Below are 22,937 nucleotides of genomic sequence, written 5' to 3' on the forward strand. Positions count from 1 at the left end.
AAGGGAAATAAAAATTGCTGGAAACAGAAGAGGATGACAACACAACATATCAAAACTTAGGGATACCACAAATGCAGTGTTAAGAGGGAAGTTTATAGCAATTGGTACCTATGTCAAGAAACTGGAAAGACATCAAATAAATTAACAATGCGTGTCCAAGACTTAGAAAAACAACAACAAATAAAACCCAAAATTAGTAGAAGAGAAGAAATAATTAAAATTAGAAAAGAAATAAAATTGAAACAACAACAACAACAAACCACACAAAAGCAAAGTGAACAGGCCGGTGCTGTGGTATAGTAGGTTAAGCCTCTGCCTGTAGCACCAACATCCCACATGGGCACTAGTTAATGATCCCATCCCTCCTCTTACAATCCAGCTCTCTGCTTATTGCCTGGGACAGCAGTGGAAGATGGTCCAAGTGCTTAGCCCCTGCACTCACAGGGGAGACTCGGAAGCAGCTCCCGGCTTCAGATCAGCCCAGCTCCAGCTGTTGCAGCCACTTCAGGAGTGAACCAGCAGATGGAAAACCTTTCTCTCTGTGTCTCCCTCTGTCTTCAACTCTGTCTCTCAAATAAATAAATATTTTTTTAAAAACATGTGAAATGAAGAGCTGTTTTTTCAAAAATAAAAAAATAAAAAATTGGCATGCCACTGGCCCAACTAACCAAAAAAACAAAGATGGAGAAGACTGAGAGCAATAAAATTACAGAAGAAAAAGGAAAAGTAACAAACGACAGATATCACAGAAATAAAAGGAATCATCAGAAATTGCTACAAAGAGCTGTATGCCAACAAACTGGGAAACCTAGAAGAAATGGATGGATTTCTGGACACCCACAACCTACCTACATTGAGCCATGAAGACACAGAAAACCTAAAAAGACCAATAACCAAGATGGAAACTGAATCAGTAGTAAAAATCCTCCCAACAAAGAAAAACCCAGGACCACACAGCTTCACTGCTGAATTCCACCAGAAATTTAAAGAACCAACTCCAATTCTTCTCAAGCTATCCCAAACAACTGAAAGGGAGGGAATCCTCCCAAACTCCTTCTATGAAGCCAGCCTCACCTTAATTCCTAAACCTGAAAAGATACAACAGAGAAAGAGAATTACAGACCAATTTCCTGATGAACATAGACGCAAAAATCCTCAACAAAATATTAGCCAATTGAATCCAACATCTCAGAAAGATCATTCATGTGGACCAAGTGGAATTTATCCCTGGTATGAAGGGATGGCTCAATATTTGCAAATTAATCAATGTGATACATCACATTAAAACTGAACAAAAATATATGATTATTTTAATAGATACAAACAAAGCACTTGATAAAATTCAACATCTTTTCCCTTAATCAAATTGGGTATAGAAGGAACATTCCTCAACACAATCAAGGCTATTTATGATAAACTCAAGGCCAGCATCTTATTGAATGGGGAAAAGTCAGAAGCATTCCCACTGAGATCAGGAACCAAACAAGGCGGCTCACTGTCACCAATGCTATTCAATATGGTCCTGGCAGTTTCAGCCAGAGACATTAGGGAAGAAAAAGCCATCAAAGGGATGGAAACTGGGAAGGAGGAAGTCAAATTATCCTAGCAGATGACATGATTCTATGTATGGGGGAACCAGAAGACTCCACCAAGAGACTACTGGAACCCATAGGACAGTTTGGTAAAATGGCAGGATATAAAATCAATACACAAAAATCAATAGCCTTTGTATACTCGAGACAATGCCATGGTTGAGAAAACAACTTCTAATATCAATTCTATTCAAAATAGCTACAAAAAATTAAATACCCTGAAATAAATTTATCCAAGGAGGTAGAAGAGATCTATGATGAAAATTTCAAGACATTAAGAATTCAATAGAAGAAGATATAAAAAATGGAATAGTCCTGCAGGCTTGCAGATTGGAAGAATTAATAACAAGATGTCCACACTACTGAAAGCAATTTACAGATGCAATGTGGTTCCAATCAAAAAACCAGTGATATTCTTCTCAAATCCAGAAAAAACTATGCTAAAATTCCTATGCAAACAGAAGAGACCTGAATAGCTAAAGTAATCTTCAACAAAAACAAAGCCATAGGCATTACAATACCAGATTTCAAGACATTTCACAGGCAGTTATAATCACAACAGCCTGGTACTGACACAAAAATAGACATGTGGAACAGAAATCAATCCATGCATCTACAACCAACTAATCTATGACAAAGGAGGTAAAATCACTCCCTGGAAAAAACACAGTCTCTTCAACAAATGGCACTGGGGCAACTGGATCTCCACATGCAAAAATATGAAACAAGACCCCTACCTTACACTTTATGCAAAAATCAACTCAAAATGGATCAAGGATCTAAACCTATGACCTGATACCAAATTACTAGAGATGAACACTGAGTAAACTCTGCAAACATGGGCGCAAAGGCTTCTTGGAGCTGACCCCAGAAGCACAGGCAATTCAAGCCACCGCACTAATTTAATAGGTAATTTACCTGTGAAATGCAAATGCTATGACAATGGGCTTAATAGACAATAAAATCTTGTTTTCTAAATGTATATAATGTTTTTCCTAATTAAAATATCATAAACTATGGTGATGATGAAATACTCAAGAAACAGAATTCCTTCTGACAGTCTGAGTTGGGTATGCATCAGGCAAAGAAGAATACACTTTGAGAACTCTCGTAGTCTTCTAAAAACCTATGATAGACTCTATCATTTTAAGCTTAATTTCAATTTAACAGAATTTTGTATTGCAGTATAAATGCTAACTATCAATTCTTGCAAAATGGCTTAGAGGTCTTACAGATAGGTTTTGGGATTCACTTGTATGATTGGGGTTAATCAATAATTAAACCACAGTTGTCCCTTAGCAGACACACAATCTGTAACACCCCAGGGCCAGGATTACTAAAGAGATGAGACAGAAAACCAGGACTGCTCAGAAGGGAGAAGACACGGGTTCATGGTCCCAATCTCTGGCAATGGCCACAGCACTCCCTGCTACACCCTGGGAACAGCTGTGAGACAGGCAGTGCCTGACTAAAAACATCTGCCCCCTACTTGCCCTGCCTTCTATCATACCTTTTTCTTTATAATGAGATTGGAATTTTGCCATTCTTTAAAACATTCCTAGCTAACACAATATTCCACATTTAACAGACTTCAGAATTCACTGACACCTAAATAAATTTTAAAAAAGTATTACTTTGTTCCTGAAATAGATTCAGGACAATTATGGGCAGAATTAAAGTATGTCACTAGAAATAAAAAAAAATAAATTCAGAAATTTTTAAACGCAGACATTTTAGTAATGCACAATAAGAGAACTCATATGTTACTTCAGAGCCAGCAGGGACTTTTGGCCATGTGAATGATGCATAATGAATCCAGCAGTTCCTTTGTGTTTTTCATGTCAAGGCCTATACTTTCCAACACTTGAAAGACAGACTTAGTAAAAAAAAATAGATAAAAATTTTTTGCAGCTGTAAAACAGGTCAACATCACATGCACACACACAACTTCCTTTCTTGTGAAAACAAAGTTGCTAAATAAAGACAGAAATGAAGTTTTCTTCAGATCAAAACAGGGCCATCTTCTGGTATCTCATACTTCCAGTGGTTGCTGGTCTTTAGACATTACTTTCTGAATAAAAGGCAAACCTCTGAAAAACAATGGAGACATGCTTTAAAAAAATTAAAGTAGTACATTACAACACGTTTCCTTCCCAAATCAGTGTCAACTACTTTGCCAACAGGTAACTAGCCACTATTAAGTTCTTGTGTGTAATGACACAGATTCCCCGTGTACATGGACTAGAATGTGAATATATATTCCCTTTCCCACGACAGGGGGAGCAGCATAGGGAACACACAGTACAACGTCTTCAGTGTGCTTATTTCCTAAGTTACTGTTACTCCAAGAAATGATTTGCTTCCCATATTTCTGATGTAAAAAGTAATCCTAAAGTGAAAATTATATATTTGTGCATAATAAAGATATAGCCTTGTTTCTGTCATTCAACCTTAATTTTTAAAAAGTGGTCATTTTCTGATAAAATATTAATTTTTATAGAAATAGAAATAATTTAATAAAATCATGAATGTAAAATGTGTGACTTGTTTCGACCTGATGTAACTATTAACACAGAGGATTCTGAGGTGGGGGAACAGGGAGGGAGCTTACTGCTCTAGTCTAGGGGAAGATAGTTAAAGTGAAACAAAAAAAAAAGATGGAGAGAGTCCAATTTCAGCAAACAGTTAGGGAGAAAGCAGCAGAGGAAACTCCATGCAAATTAGAGGGACACTGTGGATCTACGTGCAGAGTGTGGACACGCACAGCTCAGCACCCCAGCAGCCGAGAGCCTCAGCACCGGCTTTGGAGAGTGACATGAGACCAGACTGCAGCAGCCCAAGACACTGGCAATAAAGCTTCGAAAACAGACTGGCCTGAGTCAGGGGACTATGTACCTGCCACCCTAGAGGGAAAAAGAGGGGACACATTTCTCTTTCCCAAACACCTGGTACCTGCATCCTGTAACTAGCCGTTAGAGGTATGGCACCATTTTAGACATATGTAACAGTTGCCATAGCTCAAGTCTGCATGCCCAGCAACCAACCAAGAGGAGATGCCTGAGTCTGGCCTAGAGAACTGACCAGAGAATGGGTTCTCATGACGGAGGGAGCCTTGTAAGTTAAGACTCTGAGAACACTGTGGCTGCGTGGGAGGGCAGTGGGTGTAGCTGAGTCTTTGGGCAGTCACTGTGGGTGGCTCCACGTGCTTGGAGATCTCTCATTCTCTGGTGAGGGTCACTACTGCATGGTATGTGCTCACATCAAGGACTGCCTGCATCCTTTGTGCAGCTCTTATGGCAGTGTGGGTAAATACTGTACCCACTCAGGCTAGTGCCTAGACAGTGGTCTCCTCGGAGAAGAGGAGGTGACCATGAGACTCTGCCAATAAAGCTGATCAAACCTCCTTCTGGTTAAAGAAAAAAAAAAAAGATTTACCATGCCCAACTTGGGTGTCAGCTCGGACACTCCCCTCACCCTGGAGCACTGAGCAGAGCTCCCTGCCCACAGCCAGCACATGCCTCTAGGTATTCACTGAAGGAGCAGACACTCCACTAAGCCACAGAAACACAGTCGAAAGAGAAAAGCCACCACAAGGGGAAAAAACAAGTATCTCCACAAATGCCTAAAAATAAATGCAGAAATTACAGAAGAATAAGGAAGACAATATGAAGCCCCCAAAGGAACACAGCAACACTTCAATTCTACAGTGTGAAGATGAAGAGACTGATAAAATACCAGAAACAGAATTCAGAAAATAGATTGCAGGATTACTGAAAAGTAATCAGAAACAAATCCACAAATTAAATCTGTACATGACAAGAATGAAAATTTTTCCCATGAAATTAACATTTTAAAGAGAAATCAAAATGAAATATTGGAAATAAAGAATAAATAAAAACTGCTGTGCAAAGCCTCAACAGCAGAGTTGGTGATGCAGAACAAAAAATATCTGAGTCAGAAAACAAATCTCTGGAAATTTATAATCAGGCCGAAAAAAAAAAAAAAAAGAAGAAGAAATTAGAAAACTAAAATACAGTGTTGGAGATTTATGGGATGTTATCAAACATCCTAACATAAGGGCCTTAGGAGTTTCTGAAGGTCTGGAAAGAGGATGGATTAGAAGGCCTTCCTAGTGAAATCATCACAGAAAAATTCCCTAATTTGGAGACATAAAAGGATATCCAAGTACAGGAAGCATGCATGACCAGAAAAGATCCTCACCTCAACATATTGTGATCAAACTCTCCACGGTACAACATCAAGAAAAGATTCTAAAATATTCACAAGACAAACGCCAGATTACTTTCAGAGAATCTCCAATTAGACTCACAGCTGATTTCTCATTAGAAAGTCTACAGACTAGGAGAGAATGGTGAGATATAGTGCAAGTTTCAAGAGAAAAAAAAAACTGTCAATCCAGAATATTGTACCCTGAAAAGCTCTCATTTCTTTTTATTTTTTAAATGTTTTATTTATTTATTTGACAGGTAGAGTTACAGACAGTGAGAGAGAGAGACAGAGAGAAAGGTCTTCCTTCCATTGGTTCACTCCCCAAATAGCCAAATCAGCCGGAGCTGCACCAATCTGAAGCCAGGAGCCAGGTGCTTCTTTTTGGTCTCCCATGCAGGTGCAGGGGCCCAAGCACTTGGGCCATCCTCCTCTGCTATCCCAGGCCACAGCATAGAGCTGGAGTGGAAGAGAAGCAAGTGGGGCTAGAACCAGCGCCCACATGGGTTGCCAGCATTGCAGGCAGAAGATTAACCTAGTGTGCCACAGTGCCGGCCCCAAAGCTCTCATTTATTAATGAAGATGAAATAAATAACTTCCATAACAAACAGAAAGTTAAAGAATTTGTCACCACTCATCCAGCATTACAACAGATGATTCAGGATGTGCTACACACAGAAACACAGAAACATGGTCATCACTATGAAAGAAGGTGAAGGCAGAAAATCTCCCAGTAAAATTACAAAGGAAATCTGAAGTAAATTATAGGAATATTTATGGAAAAATGGCAGGGCCAATTCATTACCTATCAATAGTCACCTTAAATGTAAATGGCCTTGCCTCTCCAGTTAAGACACAGACTGGCTGAACGGATTAAAGAACAAACCCCATCTATTTTCTGCCTACAAGAAACACATCTCACCAGCAAAGATGCATGCAGACTGAAAGTGAAAGGATGGAAAAAGATAGTCCATGCCAACAGAAACCAAAAAAGAGCCAGTGTAGCCATCCTATTATCAGACACAAAAGCTGTTAAAGGTGACAAAGAAGGGAATTATGTAATGATTAAGGTATCATTTCAACAGGAAGATGTAAGTATTATAAACTTGCACCTAATTATCGGGCACTGGCTATTTAAAAGAAATGTTAATAGATCTAAAGGGAGACATAAACTCCATTACAATAGCAGTGGGGGACTTCAATATCCCCCTTTTATCAATGGACAGATCAACCAGACAAAAAGTCAGCAGGGAAACACAGCACTAATCTACTCTACAGACCAAATGGACCCAATGGCTATCTATAGAACTTTGCATCCCACAGTTGCAGAATACACACTGTTCTCACCAGAGAATGGAGCTTTCTCTAGAATAGACCACAAGCTAGGCCATAATAAAATGAAATCCTGTCATTTGCAACAAAATGGATAAAACTGGAAAACATCATACTTAGTGAAATCAGCCAGTAACAAAAACATCACAAGTTCTCCCCAATCTGTGGTAACTAGCAGAACATCTAAAAGCTAATCTATAGAAGTGAAATTGACACTTTGAGATGCATTGACTTGGAACAGCCATTGTCTGTACTGTTAAGGAATAGGTTATTTTTCATAGGTTATTTTTCATGTGTATTTATCTTATGTGTATGAAGTTAATAGAAAATGGATCTTAGTAAAAAATAAGAAAGGGACTAGAGGAAGGAAGAAGAAGAAGGGTGGGGGTATGGGTACAGTGGCAAAAATCACCATATTCCACGCATTGTACTTATGAAATGCATAAAGCTTGTATATATTAAATAAAAGGTTTCTGGGAGAAAAAGGAATTACTGACAGCAAACTTATAATATCACTGATTGATTTTACTCATGACTACACAAAAAATTTTTTTGTTTGCAGAAAGTAGCCAATGCTAACAAAACGTAACCAAGCACATACTGCTTGGTACTGCTCTCAGGTAGTGGTAGATTTGTACGTAAATGGATTCTACACTTGGCCTGATAAGAAAATTCTTAGTTATTTATTCAACAGTATTTGCTGACTGACTACTAAGCACTCCTAGGCTATGGGGCACGCAGGACGTCACAAGGTAGTTTCTGCCTTCCGGAAGCTCAGAGGCAAGGGGCAGACACAGAAGTCCAGGGTTTGCAGCACTTTTAAATAAGTGCAACAGACAATGCTTCCTTGGCATGCATTCCCATCACTGCACTCAACCAGGCTCCAATCACTTCATCTGGACGGTCACAGGTCTATCTGGGGGTGGGTTTTGTGGCACAGGTGAAGCTGCTGCCTGCAATGTCAGCATCCTCAACAGGGAAGTGCTTCAAGTTCCAGTTGCTCTACTTCCCATCTGCCTTCTGGCTAATGTGCCCAGGAAAGCAGCAGTACTTGGTACTTGGTACCTGGACCTCTGCTACCTCTATGGGCAGCCTCGGTGGAATTCCAGGTCCCTGACTCAACCTGGCCCAGCCCTGGCCATTGCAGCCATTTGGGAAGTGAACCAGTGGATGGAGGATCTCTGTGTCTCTCCCTCTGTCACTCTGCCTTTCAAACAAATAGCTAAATAAATCTTTTATTTTTTTTTAAACTAAGAATCCTATCTGACTCCTCCATTTCACAGTCCTCCACTCCCATCCACTACACACATCAAGGTATCATGAGATCATAGCTCCAGCAATTTTGACCTCCAAGAACCCTAAACTCTCCCCAATTCCCTCATCCAAAGCCAACCTCAAACACTATGTTCACATGACATACAGTCTACACCACAAACTCCAAGAGCACATATCAGTAGTTTATCACAAAGAGATTACACAGTAGTTTATGCCCCGACATAAACTAAGTTATTTCCCCTGTGAAACTGAAGCCCTTGACTAAAATTTGCATTTCGTTTAACGATTTATTTATTTGCTGGAAAGGTGGTTAGAGACAGGGAGAGGCAAAGGCAGAGGCAGAGAGAAGTCATCCATCCATTGTTTCACTCCCCAAATGTCCACAATGGCCAGGGTTGGGTCAGACCAGTCAGGTGCCAGGAGCTGCTTCAGGGCCTGAAATGTGGATTCTGGGGACCAAGGATTTTGGCAATCTTCCGCTGCTTTCCCAGGTGCATTAGCAAGGAGCTGGATCAGATGTGGAAAAGCCAGGACCCAAACTGGTGCCCATATGGGATGCCGGCACTGCAGACAGTGGCTTAACCTGCTGTGCCACAGCACCGGCCCCTAAAAACTGGGATTTTACTTGTTTACTTTTTCTAGTAGACTAGTCTTTCCTCCACTTGACAAGTAAATATAAACCCTGAACACGCAAAGTTCACAGTAAATATTTATGTTTGTTTTTTTGAATCAAGTGTTGTAGGGGGAACAAGTCAATTTCACGGTGTGAGCTGGCCTAGGAAGAATTTTCAGATGAGGCATGGCCATCAGGCCTTCAAGTGTATGCGACACATGTGAGAGACTGCGTGATAGAAACTGCTTCAGATGAGACACTTAGACACAGGCCTTGTGGCATGGAGGGTAAGTGCCTTGTGGCATGGAGGGCTCAGTACCACTTGGGACACCCACATCTCTTACTACGATGCGTGAGCCCTGCTCCTGTGCTTCTTATCCAGCTCCCTGAAACCACACCCTAGGAGGCAGCAGGTGTTGGCTAAAGTATCTGGGTCCCTGCCATCAACGAGGAACACCAGGATTGCATTTTGGGCTCCTGGTTCCAACCTGCTCCAGCTCTGGTTGTTGAAGGCATTTGGGCATGAACAAGTAGAAGATCTCTGTCTCGGTCTCCTTCACTTGTCCTTCAAGTAGATGAAAATAAATGCACAATAAAAAATAAAAAACGAAGAACAGAAAACAGCAAAGTCCTGTCTCCAACAATTTTAAGATTAATTGGCATTAGAGAAGAAAAAAGACATTTACATAAAAATGACAGTAAACCAACACTTAATGAAGCCAAAAGAATCACTAAACATCAAAAGTCCACCAGCTAGTGGTTTTCAGACTGCTAACAAAATGCTCTTCATCCCATGAAATGCTAGACTAAACAACATTGGACATTTGCAGTTGGTTATATAAAAGCATTTTTTAAAACTCATATACGCTCAATTCAAATAAACACCTTAAATTATTAGGATTCTCATAAATATTAAATTATATAATTACACACTTTTATAAGTATACAATTACATGTGATTATAAAAATATAAGAATTGTAACAATATTTGTATTTGTCATGCATCTCTTCTAATAGGATAGCTAATCTTTATTTTTTTATTTGAAAGGCAGAATGACAGAGAAAGGGAGAAAAACAGAGAAAAGAGATCTTCCATCCACTGGTTCATTCCCTAAATTGCTACAACAGACTGGTTGCACCAGGCCAAAGCTAGGAGCCAGGAAACCCATTTGGGTCTCCCACATGGGTGCAGGGGCCCAAGTACTTGGGCCATCTTCTGCTGCTTTCCCAGGCACATTACCAGGGAACTGGATCGGAAGGGGAGCAGCTGGGACTCAAACCAGCACTCCCATAAAGGAGGCTGGTGATGTAGGTGGCAGCTTACCCAGCAGTGCCACAACCCCAAACCCTGATAGTTAATCTTTTAATTATTTGTTTTAACTGTTCCATAAAATGTTTTTTGAAATCTGTGTTTGCACAGATGGATCACCTGGAAAGTTTTTAAAGCCCTTATTTAAATGCGAGCCTATGCATGGACTTCAAAATTGCTCCAAAACAAACATCTTTCAATTCTATTTCCATGAAATTCTAAAGTACATCCAAATACTGTATTTCTATTTAGTTCTTTTCTATAAAACTATAATTTCTATTTAAAATCAAAGATGTGTGAATAGGAAACAGTTTCCCAAGAGAATTTCAACCCACATCATTTCCATTGTTACAAGAAAACAAAAATTGCTTAATGTTCACTCAAAAGCTGAGTGGAGGTTTTAATTACATATTACTCAGCCAGAAAGATGGCAATAGTGTACTCTGTGAGTTCTGCTGAAAAAGTCTAGAAATGCAAGTTTCAGCACTACGTCCCCCTGAGTAGCCTTCAGTATCCTGAGAGAGTGTGACTCCACATTTGAGTTAAAGGTAAGTTACCACTTCATGCAATCACTCCGTAATAAACTCCATTTTCCCCTACTTTTCTGTTGTGAGTTGAAAATGTCCACAGGTGTGGGAGGCAGAAGGAAGTCACTGCCCCCAGAGATGGCACCTGCTATTTCCTCGACTCAATGGATAGGCTCCCAAGATTGCTCAAAGGACTTCACAGACACTGAAATGTGAAGATTTTCCTGATTCCCCACAGGGGCCCAATCCAAGCCCAGGAAGCACTGCAGCCTCTGGAACCCAGCAAAGCTGGAAATGGGGGTCGCCAAGAGCGCCAGGGAGCAGTACAGGTCTACCACACTAGTTCAGCTCCCGAGACCCACATCAGACTCCTGACCCAACCGTGCGATGCTTCGGTTGCTGTAAGACACTACACATGTAATTATGCAGAAGTAGAAAATTAACACACCAGGCATATGAACGAATTGAAAATAAAACAGAATTAATATTTAGCAAGAGAGGCTGCATTATCAGCAATCCATAAGGAATTCCTACTCCTCTCTAAACAGTAGCTTAGAATAAAAAAAAGTACGAATGTTAGATTAAAAAAAATTCTGCTAATCTCCTAGCAATTCATACTACATTTTATACTTCATTGGTGTATTACTGATCTCTGAATCTTACTACTAATATAGAACACGTTTCAAAACACTTTTCAATGCAATGTGCTTGCTGTATCCCTAATACCTAGAGCATACCAAAAACCTAGTAAGCAGTCGCTAAATATTTGCTGAAATCAATTAAAGAAGTAATCACATAAGACTGAGCAATCAAGAGAACCAGCAAGTAGCTCCTGTTTGCATTTATAGATTCCTCACTGTTGTATTTTTAAACACAGTAAAAATCACTGCCAACTACATTTCCCATTTAGAAATATAAACCGCAGAGTGAAAACAAGGTGAAATCGAAGTAACTCAACATGCAATCTGACCCCATCTCAAAACTCCTTCTCAGTTCCCTTGCAGAGCACAACGGTGACTAGGAATTGAAAACCCAGTAACTGAAAGCATTATGATGCTCTAAATATGATGACATATATCTTAAGATTCTCAGAATTTATAATGGCAGCATGAGCATCCCAAGTATGGACTACAATTAGCAAAATATCGACAAGGGAAAAAATAAAAAATGAGCCAATGTGAGTCGAAAAAAAGTTTTTTTTTTTTAAGTAAGTCCTTATCTATTCAAGGGTTATCTATATGCAACATGTAAAACTTATAATTTTTAGTTTAACAAAAGTTCATAAATCCACATACACCCAATGGTAAAGAATCTAATGCTTCTATCTAAAAACTCATAAACCCAAACAACTTTTCAGTCTAATCCAAGAGACCAGTTCTTAATTCTCTATCTCTACCCAGGATGAATCATCCGTAAGTTTTAAAAAAAATTTATTAAAAACCTCTATTTTTACTATAACAGAATATGAGCCCAATATGCCTAACAATAAGATGATGTTAAGTGGATCATGCATTTAAGCATACTGGACTAAAACAAACATACCACCAAAGAAACTCAGTGTGAAAACAGACCTTAACTGTTTTAAGACATGTATAGCAAAAAACTGGAAAATATGCCAAAATATATACAACAGCATTGTTAGCCATTTTCATTTTGTGCTATGATTTCCCTCTGCTCCAAATTTTCAATACTGCAGTTGACATTTGTATCAGAAGGAGCAATGGTAGTGAGCAAGTTCTACTGTGAACGATCCCTTCCTGATGACTCACATCTCACACTCCTCCCCTCACTGCGCACACGCCTCCACGGCTTTTGGAGTAATGGGGTGCTTTCCATCAAAGCCACAACTTTACCAGATAGCATCAAAGCTCACTTTGGGTTTGATGTGAGGACAAACTCACCTTAAGTAATCAGTCAACACAGACCAAGAAGACCAAGACGCTGAGTGCTGTAGATGGGTTTCAGATAAATATTTAACAAGAGAGATAACTAAGTTATCTCAGTAACTTATTTTTTTCCCTTTTGATTATAATCACTAACACTATCTTACAGTTTAAGGTTTCCAAATTATTACCAAAAAGTCAAATCCTACCTTTGTTGCAGGTTCTTAGGATGTCAGTTCCAGAACTCCGTAGAATTTATTCTGATTATCTGGGTAATATCTAGCCTTATATACCACTGCAGGTCAAATAAAAAAAAAAACATATATTGGTGGGATTACTACTTACTGTGGTTGCACAGTGAATGTCTTTCCACACCGTGGCTTCTCTGGAGAGATCAGAGACTTCAAACAAATTATCCAGGATCACTTCTCCAATCATGTCGTGTCTAGAAAACCTGTCAAAGTCATACACACTGAAGTGCAGCTTCCGGTTGCTGAGCTGGTCATATGCTACAGGAAACTGGAAAGTTTCATCAAACAGCGGATTCAAGGTCTTTCTGTGCACACGGGTCTGAAACTTCTTCTTCCTGTCTGGCAGCAGATACATCTTGACGTAAGGGTCAGAGGTCCCTGTGAAGTCTTTAGCGGGGAGATCTAAGGCCTTGATGATTTTCACCACGAGAAGTTCATTTTCATAATCGTACTGCAGGGTAAAGTTCAACTTCCCACAGGTTTTGACATCTTCCTGTCTGTTTCCCTCGGAGTCGACAGATTTCTGTTTGTAGAGCTCGGGTTTGATCCTCCCGATGCTGGTGGTAGTTTCGCCTCTTTGCAACACGGGTTCTGCGCCCATGCTGAAATCCACACTGGAGACCTGCATTTGCCGCGGCAGATGCCTCCGGAAGGAGTTGTGGCTGCGCACACACACACACACACACAGTGACACACAGAGTCATTTAAGCAGGTCACCCTCACAACAGTGACACCCACGAGCAGCAAGCCCTCCCCGACTCCCAGGGTAATAAAACGATATCCGTACCTAGGTCCCTACGTATGGATACAAACACGCACACCCCACAGCCAAAGATCCACTTTGGACAACAACAGGAATGTGATACAAGAGTACTTCTATTTCTACAAGACAAATGCCTCGAATAAAAAGTCAAGTTTATTTTGGTGCCTCAACTTTTTGAACTCTATTCATGGTTGTTTCCTGAACGGACATTTTCAAGGAACTTTTTTGAATACTGCAGACCTCTCATCTGGATGGGCTTTAAATTTTTTCTGAACCAAAATAAGCCTAGCTTTTAAAGCCATTTTACACAAACTTCCTAAAGTACACTTGTATTGAAATAAAAATGTCTGAAACTCCAGAAACACCTGAAACACAGAAAACATAAATTTTCACAAACTTTTAGAATTCTGTAATCTCAAGCCTAAGCATATAATTACACACAATTGTAGATAAACAGGATCCCAGATATTCCAGAAACCACTCTGAATGTCACTGCTGTAGTCTGGGTATGTTTCAGGTGTCCCACAAAGGTCCCAGTGTTGGGAGCTTGGTGCCCACAGTGGTGGTCTAGGAGGTGGTAGGACCGTTAAGAGGTGGGGTCTGATGGAAAGCCAAGACACAGTGGCAAAAATGGTTTTCCATGAAGGATCTCTGTGAGACCCCAGTGGAAAGAAGCGGCCATCAGAGAAGGAGGTACTTTTCTCTGAAGGGAGGAGAGAACTTCCACTTTGCTTAGGGCCTTGTCTAAAAACCAATGGAGTTTGTGAACTCAAAAGACTTCCATACCCTTGGCAGCTCATGACAAGAGCCTCAGGTGATTACTGACATCATAAATAAGAGTGTCAGTTGTTAAATCAACAACAGGAGTCACTGTGCACTTGCTTCCCATGTAGGACCTCTGTCCTTAATGAGTTGTACTAGGAGAATTAATGGTAAAACTTGTCTTCAAACAGTACTTTATACTTTGTGTGTCTGTGTGGGTGCAAATAGTTGAAATCTCTCCTTAGTATAGAGTTTGTCTTTTCTATATAAAGACAATTAAAAATGAATCTTAAAGAAGAATGGGATGAGAGAGGGAGTAGGAGGTAGGATGGAAGGACGAGAATGGGTGGAAAAAACACTATCACTAAAAGCTGTATATAAGAAACTTTGTATTCATTAAATAAAAACCTTCCAAAAAATGAATAAAACCATGGTGCTGCTTGGCTGGGCTCCCCGATCCTGCAACATTGGTCAGCTTTCAGAACATCTGAACCTGCTTTCCTTTGCTCATTCTAAATAAATATGTAAATTTTAGCCCTCTCAAAAAAAGAGGTGTGGCCTGGCAGGAGGTTCCTACATCTTGCTGAAGGCACCACCCACAGAGGAGATTAAGGGCCTTGTCCCAAGACTCCTTGGTGGATCTCCAGAGAGAACTGCTATAAAAGGGGCGAGCCCCTCCTCAAGACACAGTCCCTTCCCCCATAGACATTCCCACCATGAGGTGAGGCATCCACTGCCGGGCCCCCAGCCAGAGGATGCCCCAGAACTATGAACCAAACCGACCTCCTGTCCTCCTAAGTGAACCTGTCTCTGACAGTGTTACAGCAATGCAAAGCTGACTAACACAGTTATCACGCGGGTATGCCTAGGCGTAAACATTATACAAAGGAATCCAAATGGCTGGTTCCTCCTTGGACACTAGGGTTTCGTGAATTCCATGTTTTGGCCATCACATCATTTAAATAAAATACAACAGTCCCTGCATTTTTAGAATCTATTAATTACTTCTAATACTTAAGGTAACTAAAAGAGGAGGTACTTTTAAAGATACATGGTTCTGACAGTCACAATGAGTACATCTTCCTTTTTCCAGCGTATGTTGGGCTTCAGAAGCTCTGAAGGTTAAAAAACAAAAAGCAGAATTCTAGAACTGGGGCCAACACCGAGTTTTATAATTCAAGCTGAACCGCCTGTGTTCACTGTTACTATTCACCTGAGTCAACACTTTCAGAAGATAAGCACCATGGGTTCTCTCATGTCTCCTACATGGGACGCCATGAAGTCACGCTACTTCCTACACTTTCTCCGTCAGCTCTGGAGTGAGCTCCGCCCACCTCTATGTGTTTCCCAGCCTCAGTGCCAACACTTGTTCCTGTTCTTCTGCATATGGCCATCAGGCACTGGTTCTTGGGATGCAATAATTATTACATTATTATTACCCAAATACGCCACAGCCATGGAGACTTCTAGTCCAACATCTGCCAGACTCTGAGAAAGATTTCTAAACAGACATGCTATTTTTTTCCCCAAACTCAAGCAAATTCATTATATTTTCTCCCTTTTAGTCTTCAGCCAGCTCTCTCTCCCACAGTCTGTGACCACAGAGCCAGCCTTTTCATCTGTCACTCATGCTTGGCAATACTCATAGACTTTGTTCCTTCCCTTTATCCGTGAGACTTGCTCCATTTCCTACAACCTGTTGATGTTTCCTTTGAAACCTCTAACATAATTATCCATGCTGCTCCTGTTCCATGGCCTCACAGTCCAAACCTGCATCACCGCATGTTTTGCCTTCTCCGGCAACCTTCAGCTGTCTTGCCATCTTCTGGTTTTTATATTTACTATCTACTCAGAACACCGTCAAGGCACTCACTTCAAAAATCCCTAACTCATTCTGTTGTCCACTGCATCAGGTCTGCACCTTCTGTGGCATGAAGTAATACTTGAGGACATGGGAGACCAGGAGAAGCACCTGGCTCCTGGCTTCAGATCAACGCGATGCGCCGGCCGCAGCAGCCATTGGAGGGTGAACCAACGGCAAAAAGGAAGACCTTTCTCTCTGTCTCTCTCTCTATCCACTCTGCCTGTAAAAAAAAAAATACTTGAGGCACTGCTTAGTTAATATCAGACTCACTGGTGCCCATATGAAGATTTAATAGGGATGAAAAAATCTAGCGAACATCCAAGAGTGGCATGCCTACGCACAACAGCACTCAAGGGGCAGGTAGGGGACTCACTCTACATGGTTCTTTAAGGGATCTTTATGGGTCTAAATATTCATAAAGTCATTACAATGTGCATTAATAAAGTGAAATTGTTGAAATCAGAATTATAATCTGAAGTGTTTCCAAGTTCATTCTCTTACAATTAGCTTATTTTCCCGACCTGGAGTGAAATATTAAAGTTATTCAATGAATAGCATATAACATTCTTAAGGACTATACTGAAACCAGTTAAGCCTCTCTAAATATTTCCCTTTTCTAAATTTAAGAAAGATAATACAAAACACATTGTGGGAAAGTGTACCTGATATGTTCAGGTTACTCAAAAATACATCTTAAAACAAATGATAGTTCAGTACTTATTATATGCAAGAGAAATATGGAGAGAGGCAAATCTGTGAGGCAGTGCCTTGTGTAGACAAACACCACTGGAGGAAAAAGAAGGCTCATGGACAAAAGCAATATTCCAGGTTCATGTCAGTGCTATGAAATATCAGGAGTTAGAATTGGAGGGAAAATCATGCCATGGTAATTGTGGATGATAGAAACAAAGAGAATAAACCAAAACACACAATGTCACATTTTCACAGTGAACAGATGTAGTAGGTCCCTGCTGCTCGGGTTTCGCCAGTCAAGGCTAACAGTGAGAATTTAGGAGGTGCCAGGCACATGTTAGGAGGTGCCTACCACTGTGCTCTCCAGTTCACCAAGGAGGGCAATGAAGTCTCAAAGGATGTAACTTAGCCAGGCCCTAAACCTGAGAGCTCTGACAAGAATCTGGGTTTAGTAGCCACACTCTGGACCACCATTCTGCACTGCTGTGGTTATCCCACTTAATTAAATCATCTCATAATGTACTCCTTGTATTAAGCAAATATTTAGAATTATGTATATATTCCTTTATATAACTTTTCCCACCAAAATTTTATCTGTAACATAATTTTCATTTCCTAAGATACAAACTCTACTCGGGGGCCCCAGCTTGACATATGTTTTTATTGATGTTTTAACTTGTTTGACTCGTTATCAAGAACTGAAAGGGAGAAAAGACGCTTGCTGGTAAAATTATTACCAAATATCATGTACAAGATTCTAATACCTAGTTAGAATAATTTTATAGGGGCCGGCGCTGTGGTGCAATGGGTTAAAGCCCTGGCCTGAAGCACCGGCATCCCATATGGGCGCGGGTTCTAGTCCCAGCTGCTCTTCTTCCGATCTGGCTCTCTGCTATGGTCTGGGAAAACAATAGAAGATGGCCCAAATCCTTGGTCCCCTGCACCCACGTGGAAGACCCAGAATAAGCTCCTGGCTCCTGGCTTCGGATCAGTGAAGCTCTGGTCATTGCGGCCATCTGGGGAGTGAACCAGCGCATGGAAGACCTTTCTCTGTCTCTACCTCTCTCTGTACCTCTATCTTTCAAATAAATAAAATAAATCTTTTAAAAAAGAATAATTTTATAGAAAAGGACATGGTTTGAAAATAGTAAGTAGCAAAGTAAAATTTGTAATGCAATTCATACTATATTCTATATAGTCCAAAACCATGACTACAAAAATACCATTTCTGTATAAACATGCCAGGACTGCTTTATCTTAGGTCAGAAAATTGACTCCTAATGAAAACTACACCAGAGAGGGAGGAGCAAGAGGGGTTGAAGTATGGGTAGGAGGGCAGGCACTGTGGCAGCATCACCATGTTCCTAAAGTTAGAATTATGAAGTGCATGAAGTTTGTAACTGTAAAGCTGTATAGTTCTGCATACGCTTCTATGGACTTACTTCTAAGGGTGCAGTTTAAAAACTTGCCATGGGACCCCAAATCCTCTTAAGCTGGGTGGTAAAAATACCATCTTAAGTGTTAAAGTGATCATATGGATAGGATAAAGTGTCTGGTAATAATAACAGGTAGAGGGGGCCAGCACGTGGCCCGGGAGATTAAAGCCCCAATCTGCAGTGCATCCCATATGCGTTCCAGTTACAGTCCCAGCTGTTCCACTTCCAATCCAGCTGTTATGGCATGGGAAAGCAGCTAATCATGGCCCAAGTCCTTCAGCCTAGGCACCCACATGGGAGACCCAGAAGAGGCTCCTGGCTCCTGGCTTTGGATCAGCTCAGCTCTGGCCGTTGCAGCCATCTGAGGAGAGAACCAGCAAATGGAAGACTCTCTCTCTCTCTCTCTCTGCCTCTGCCTTTCTACAACTCTGCATCTCAAATAAATATTTTAAAAAATATAATTAAAAATGAGTGAATCCTCCAACATGGGAAGCAGTCCACATAGCAGATTCGAAGAACAACAATCACTTTAAGTAGAACTCTGACTTCAGAATCAGTCCTTAAGGCATTCTGGTCTGGCTGAAAAGTCTACTAGAGCATTTCAGGTATGAAAAGCCAAGACACTGTGGCACCCCAGTGGATACAAGTGGTCATCAAAGGAGGAGGTACTTTCCTATAAAGGGAAGAGAGAACTTCCATTTTGCTTATGACCTTGTCTAAATACTGACAGACTTTGTGGATTCAAAAGCCTTCCATAGCCTAGACAGCTCATGTCAAGAGCCTCAAGTGATCACTGATGTCATACATAAGTGTAAATTGTTAAATTAACAACAGGAGTCACTGTGCACTAACTCCCCATGCAGGACTTGTGTTCTCAATGAGTTGTATTATAAATATACCTAAGTGCTTGCAAAAGATGTATCATTCTTGGGTGCTTCTTTAAAGTTAATTAAGTGAAATTAACTTCCAGATACAATGACTTTCAACAGCCCTCATCTGGACTATTGAGGAACAGTTTTTTTTTTGTTTTTTTTTTTTCATGAAAATTGTGGCACTCTTAGTATAGAGTTGGTCTTTTGTGTATAAAGTTAATTGAAAATGGATCTTAGTGGAGAATGGGACTGGGAATGGGAGAGGGAGTAGGAGGAGGGGTTTGAGTGTGGGTGGGAGAGTGGATATGGTGAGAACAATCACTATATTCCTAAAGTTGTACTTATGAAATACATGAAGTTCGTAAAAGGTTTCTTTGGGGGGGGAAATAAGGTTCACTGAAAATTAAAAAAAAAAAAAAAAACCGTACTGAGTCTAGAACTCAGTGTTGTGGAGTCCGTACCTAGGTGAGAATCCCTGTAAGAGCTTTTACTAACTTAGCTCTTGATTTGGTCACCTTCCTCAATGGGTCCCATCGTCATGCACGAAGCAGGACCTGAGCTGTGTTCTGACTCTTCTTCCACCCTAGATACACAGAGCTGGAAGCACCAGTTAGGGTCAAGGAAAGGTCTGAGGGAATTTATGAAAATGAGAAGGACTTTTAAGAAGGAATCCAGGTAATAAATGTCATTATGAAGTATTAAAGGATTCTAGTATAATCCAGTTTGTATATTATGTGTTCCTAGGCTATTTTTCTAGATGAGTGATACTCCTATAGGAGTCACTGTGACACATGAATCCCTGAGAAGTTAAAATCTTATTATTTAAAACAGAATCATTCTACAATTTCACTTAGGCTTTTAAATACTAATTTTAATCTTCTTTTCCTCCCCTCCAAATTAGCAATGTCTTCATGTGCCTCTGAATGTAATTTGTGCAGCTGTAAAGAGCCCCTTCTAACAGGAATCAAACATCCTAGTGCTTTTCTTCTTGTAAGCCAGTGTCCTAATTACAGGGTAAACAGTGCATACTCTATGCCACAGTTTATCTCGTCAGTTAAGAAGAGCTTATTTATTACAATGTTAAGCTATTGCCATGACAACAGAGATCTTCTATTTCTTGCTTTTTCTGCTTCAGAATGACAGTGATTAGTGGCTATATGATCTCACATGAACACCCAGCCAATCACAGTACAAGCCATCTGCCTGTTACTAATCCCATTCTTATCCTGCATCCTTGAAGGACCCCAGCCAAGCATGGGCTCTGGGAAAGGCACTAGCAATGCATCTGGTCCCAAGGTCCTTAGGTAGTGAGGGCAGCAGTGGACAACTCAACCAACCTGAGATTTACTCTCCTTACCCTTTTTAGGACCAAATCAGATCCCGTAGGTAACTTTGAACACCTGTTTTTTTATACTGGTATTAATAGTTACCTGTAGTATTCAGGACACAAGGAGTTGCAGTGCAATGTCACAATGAACTCTGTTTTCTGACCAGTTCAGATCTAGGCTAGCTGCTGCCGTAAGCAGAGCTGCAGAGTCATCCCTATGTGAGCTGGTCCTGCACCACTGCCTTGGACTAGGGAGAAGTTCTGACTCCCTGCATCTTTCTGTCCTCAAGTCGGAAACCTACCTACGTGTGCAATGTCTTCCCCAGCTATTAAGCTCATCTTAACAATGGAATCATACTTAGCTAAGGAAGATTCTGGTCAACAAAGTGTTCATTCTTTGTTTCCTATTTTCTTCCATCCAATTTGCAGCAAGGACAAGAGTGATTCATTCATGACCACTAAAGCTGAGTATACACCAAGTAAGGCACTATATAAATCTTGGCTTTACTGCTCTGCAGAGACCTGGAAGGTCTCCAGGATTTCAGCCATGACCCAGTTGCTACTCAACGCCTCCACTGAGATTACTTAAATCCAACAGGACCAGAACGTACAGACTCCTGACTACCAGGCTCCACTCCACCCTAGATCCTCAGGCCCAAATCTTGAGGTCAGCTCTCTCTCATTTACCACTCACACGCCCCAGTGAATGTGTCCAGAAATTCTGCTTGTTCTACTTTCCAAACAGACCCTGGATCCAGTCAGTCCTCACTTCCCTTAACTCTGATGCCCCACTGCCTCCTGCCTAGGTGACTGCCTCCTCTGTGATCTCTCACTGTGTCTCCCTCAATGTCCATTCTCAAAACAGATGAAGCTGTGGTGAACATACATGCCACTCCAAAACCCTCCAGAGGCTTCCAGTGTTACTCAAAGCCAAAAGCAGCTTAGCACCCACCACCTCTCCCCTTCCTCCTGGAATTCTCCTCCACACTCTCCTGGCTGCACCTGTGCCGGGAACTTGTGATACAGGCTGTGCCTTCAGGTGCAGGGTGACCTTCTCCCCAAACACCTGCATGGTCCAACACACCTCTTGCTGACTTCGCTCAGCGGTCACCTTAGCAAGACACACCCCAACCACCGTGCTTGAAACTGCAACACTACCCCCACCCAGACCTGCCAGTTCTACAGAGCTTACGACATGCTACACCATATATTTGCTTGCTAATACATTATCTAATCTACAGGAACGTAGGTGTGGATTTTTGACAGTTCTGTCACATGTGTCAAGAGTTCAGTAAGTACTGCTGAAGAAACAAATGAGTATTTTTCCTTTGAAAAACTTGGGCTCTATGACTAAATAAAAATCCAGTAATAAGAATCAATGAGACGAATGGTTCTCTTCTCAGATATGCAATGCTATGGTTAAAGACCACTTAAGTGACACCTCTTCTATTCTTCAAATAATTTGCAGGCAATTTGATATTGAGTAGATGCTAATGAAAAATCAGTTGTTCTGAAAGTACTTCCCTTGACCTGTCTCCACGTTAAAAAGGTACAAATTTCATAAAAAGGGGCGACAAGCAATGCCTTTTGATCTAGCAGAGAGACAAAAAAAGGAATGCATATGGAGTAATTAGGTTGGAAAATATTCCTTGGTAGCATTTGATGTGCAAATAAATTTCGAGAACATATTACTTACTATAAGAAAATGGAGAAAGAGCACTAAATAACTTCTTAAATGCAATTGGTAAAAACCGGCAAGTCAGCTCTCTGCTGTGGCCAGGGAGTGCAGTGGAGGATGGCCCAAGTTCTTGGGCCCTGCACCCCATGGGAGACCAGGAGAAGCACCTGGCTCCTGCCATCGGAACAGCGCAGTGCACCGGCCGCAGCACGCCTACCGCGGCGGCCATTGGAGGGTGAACCAACCGCAAAAAGGAAGACCTTTCTCTCTGTCTCCCTCTACTGTCCACTCTGCCTGTCAAAAATAAATAAATAAATAAATAAATAAAATTTAAAAAATTTAAAAAAAAGGCAAGTCTACAGGCTTATTCTTTAGTATGACTAGATGCCTAACAGGCCATCTGACCGTCATCATTTAAGCTCCTTCTACATTTCTATTCTTGGTGTGCCACTTTAACTCCCTTTACTTTGGAGTGTTTCTGACCCTCTGGTGAGCTCAGCTAGGTTTTGGAGAACAAAGCTGATGTCCCTGCA

General features: G+C 40.9%; 1 protein-coding gene across 1 annotated transcript in view; it reads right to left on the reverse strand.

Moving 5' to 3' along the window:
- Positions 1 to 22,937, reverse strand: part of SYT10 (synaptotagmin 10) — a 68,376-nt gene that overhangs the window by 19,750 nt on the left and 25,689 nt on the right. The window contains exon 3 of the mRNA XM_062195060.1: positions 13,104 to 13,671. Coding sequence (XP_062051044.1) covers positions 13,104 to 13,671 — 568 coding nt within the window. The remainder of the gene's footprint in view (positions 1 to 13,103; positions 13,672 to 22,937) is intronic.

This window comes from Lepus europaeus, chromosome 6 (assembly GCF_033115175.1).
Source record: "Lepus europaeus isolate LE1 chromosome 6, mLepTim1.pri, whole genome shotgun sequence".
Taxonomy (NCBI): Eukaryota; Metazoa; Chordata; class Mammalia; order Lagomorpha; family Leporidae; genus Lepus; species Lepus europaeus.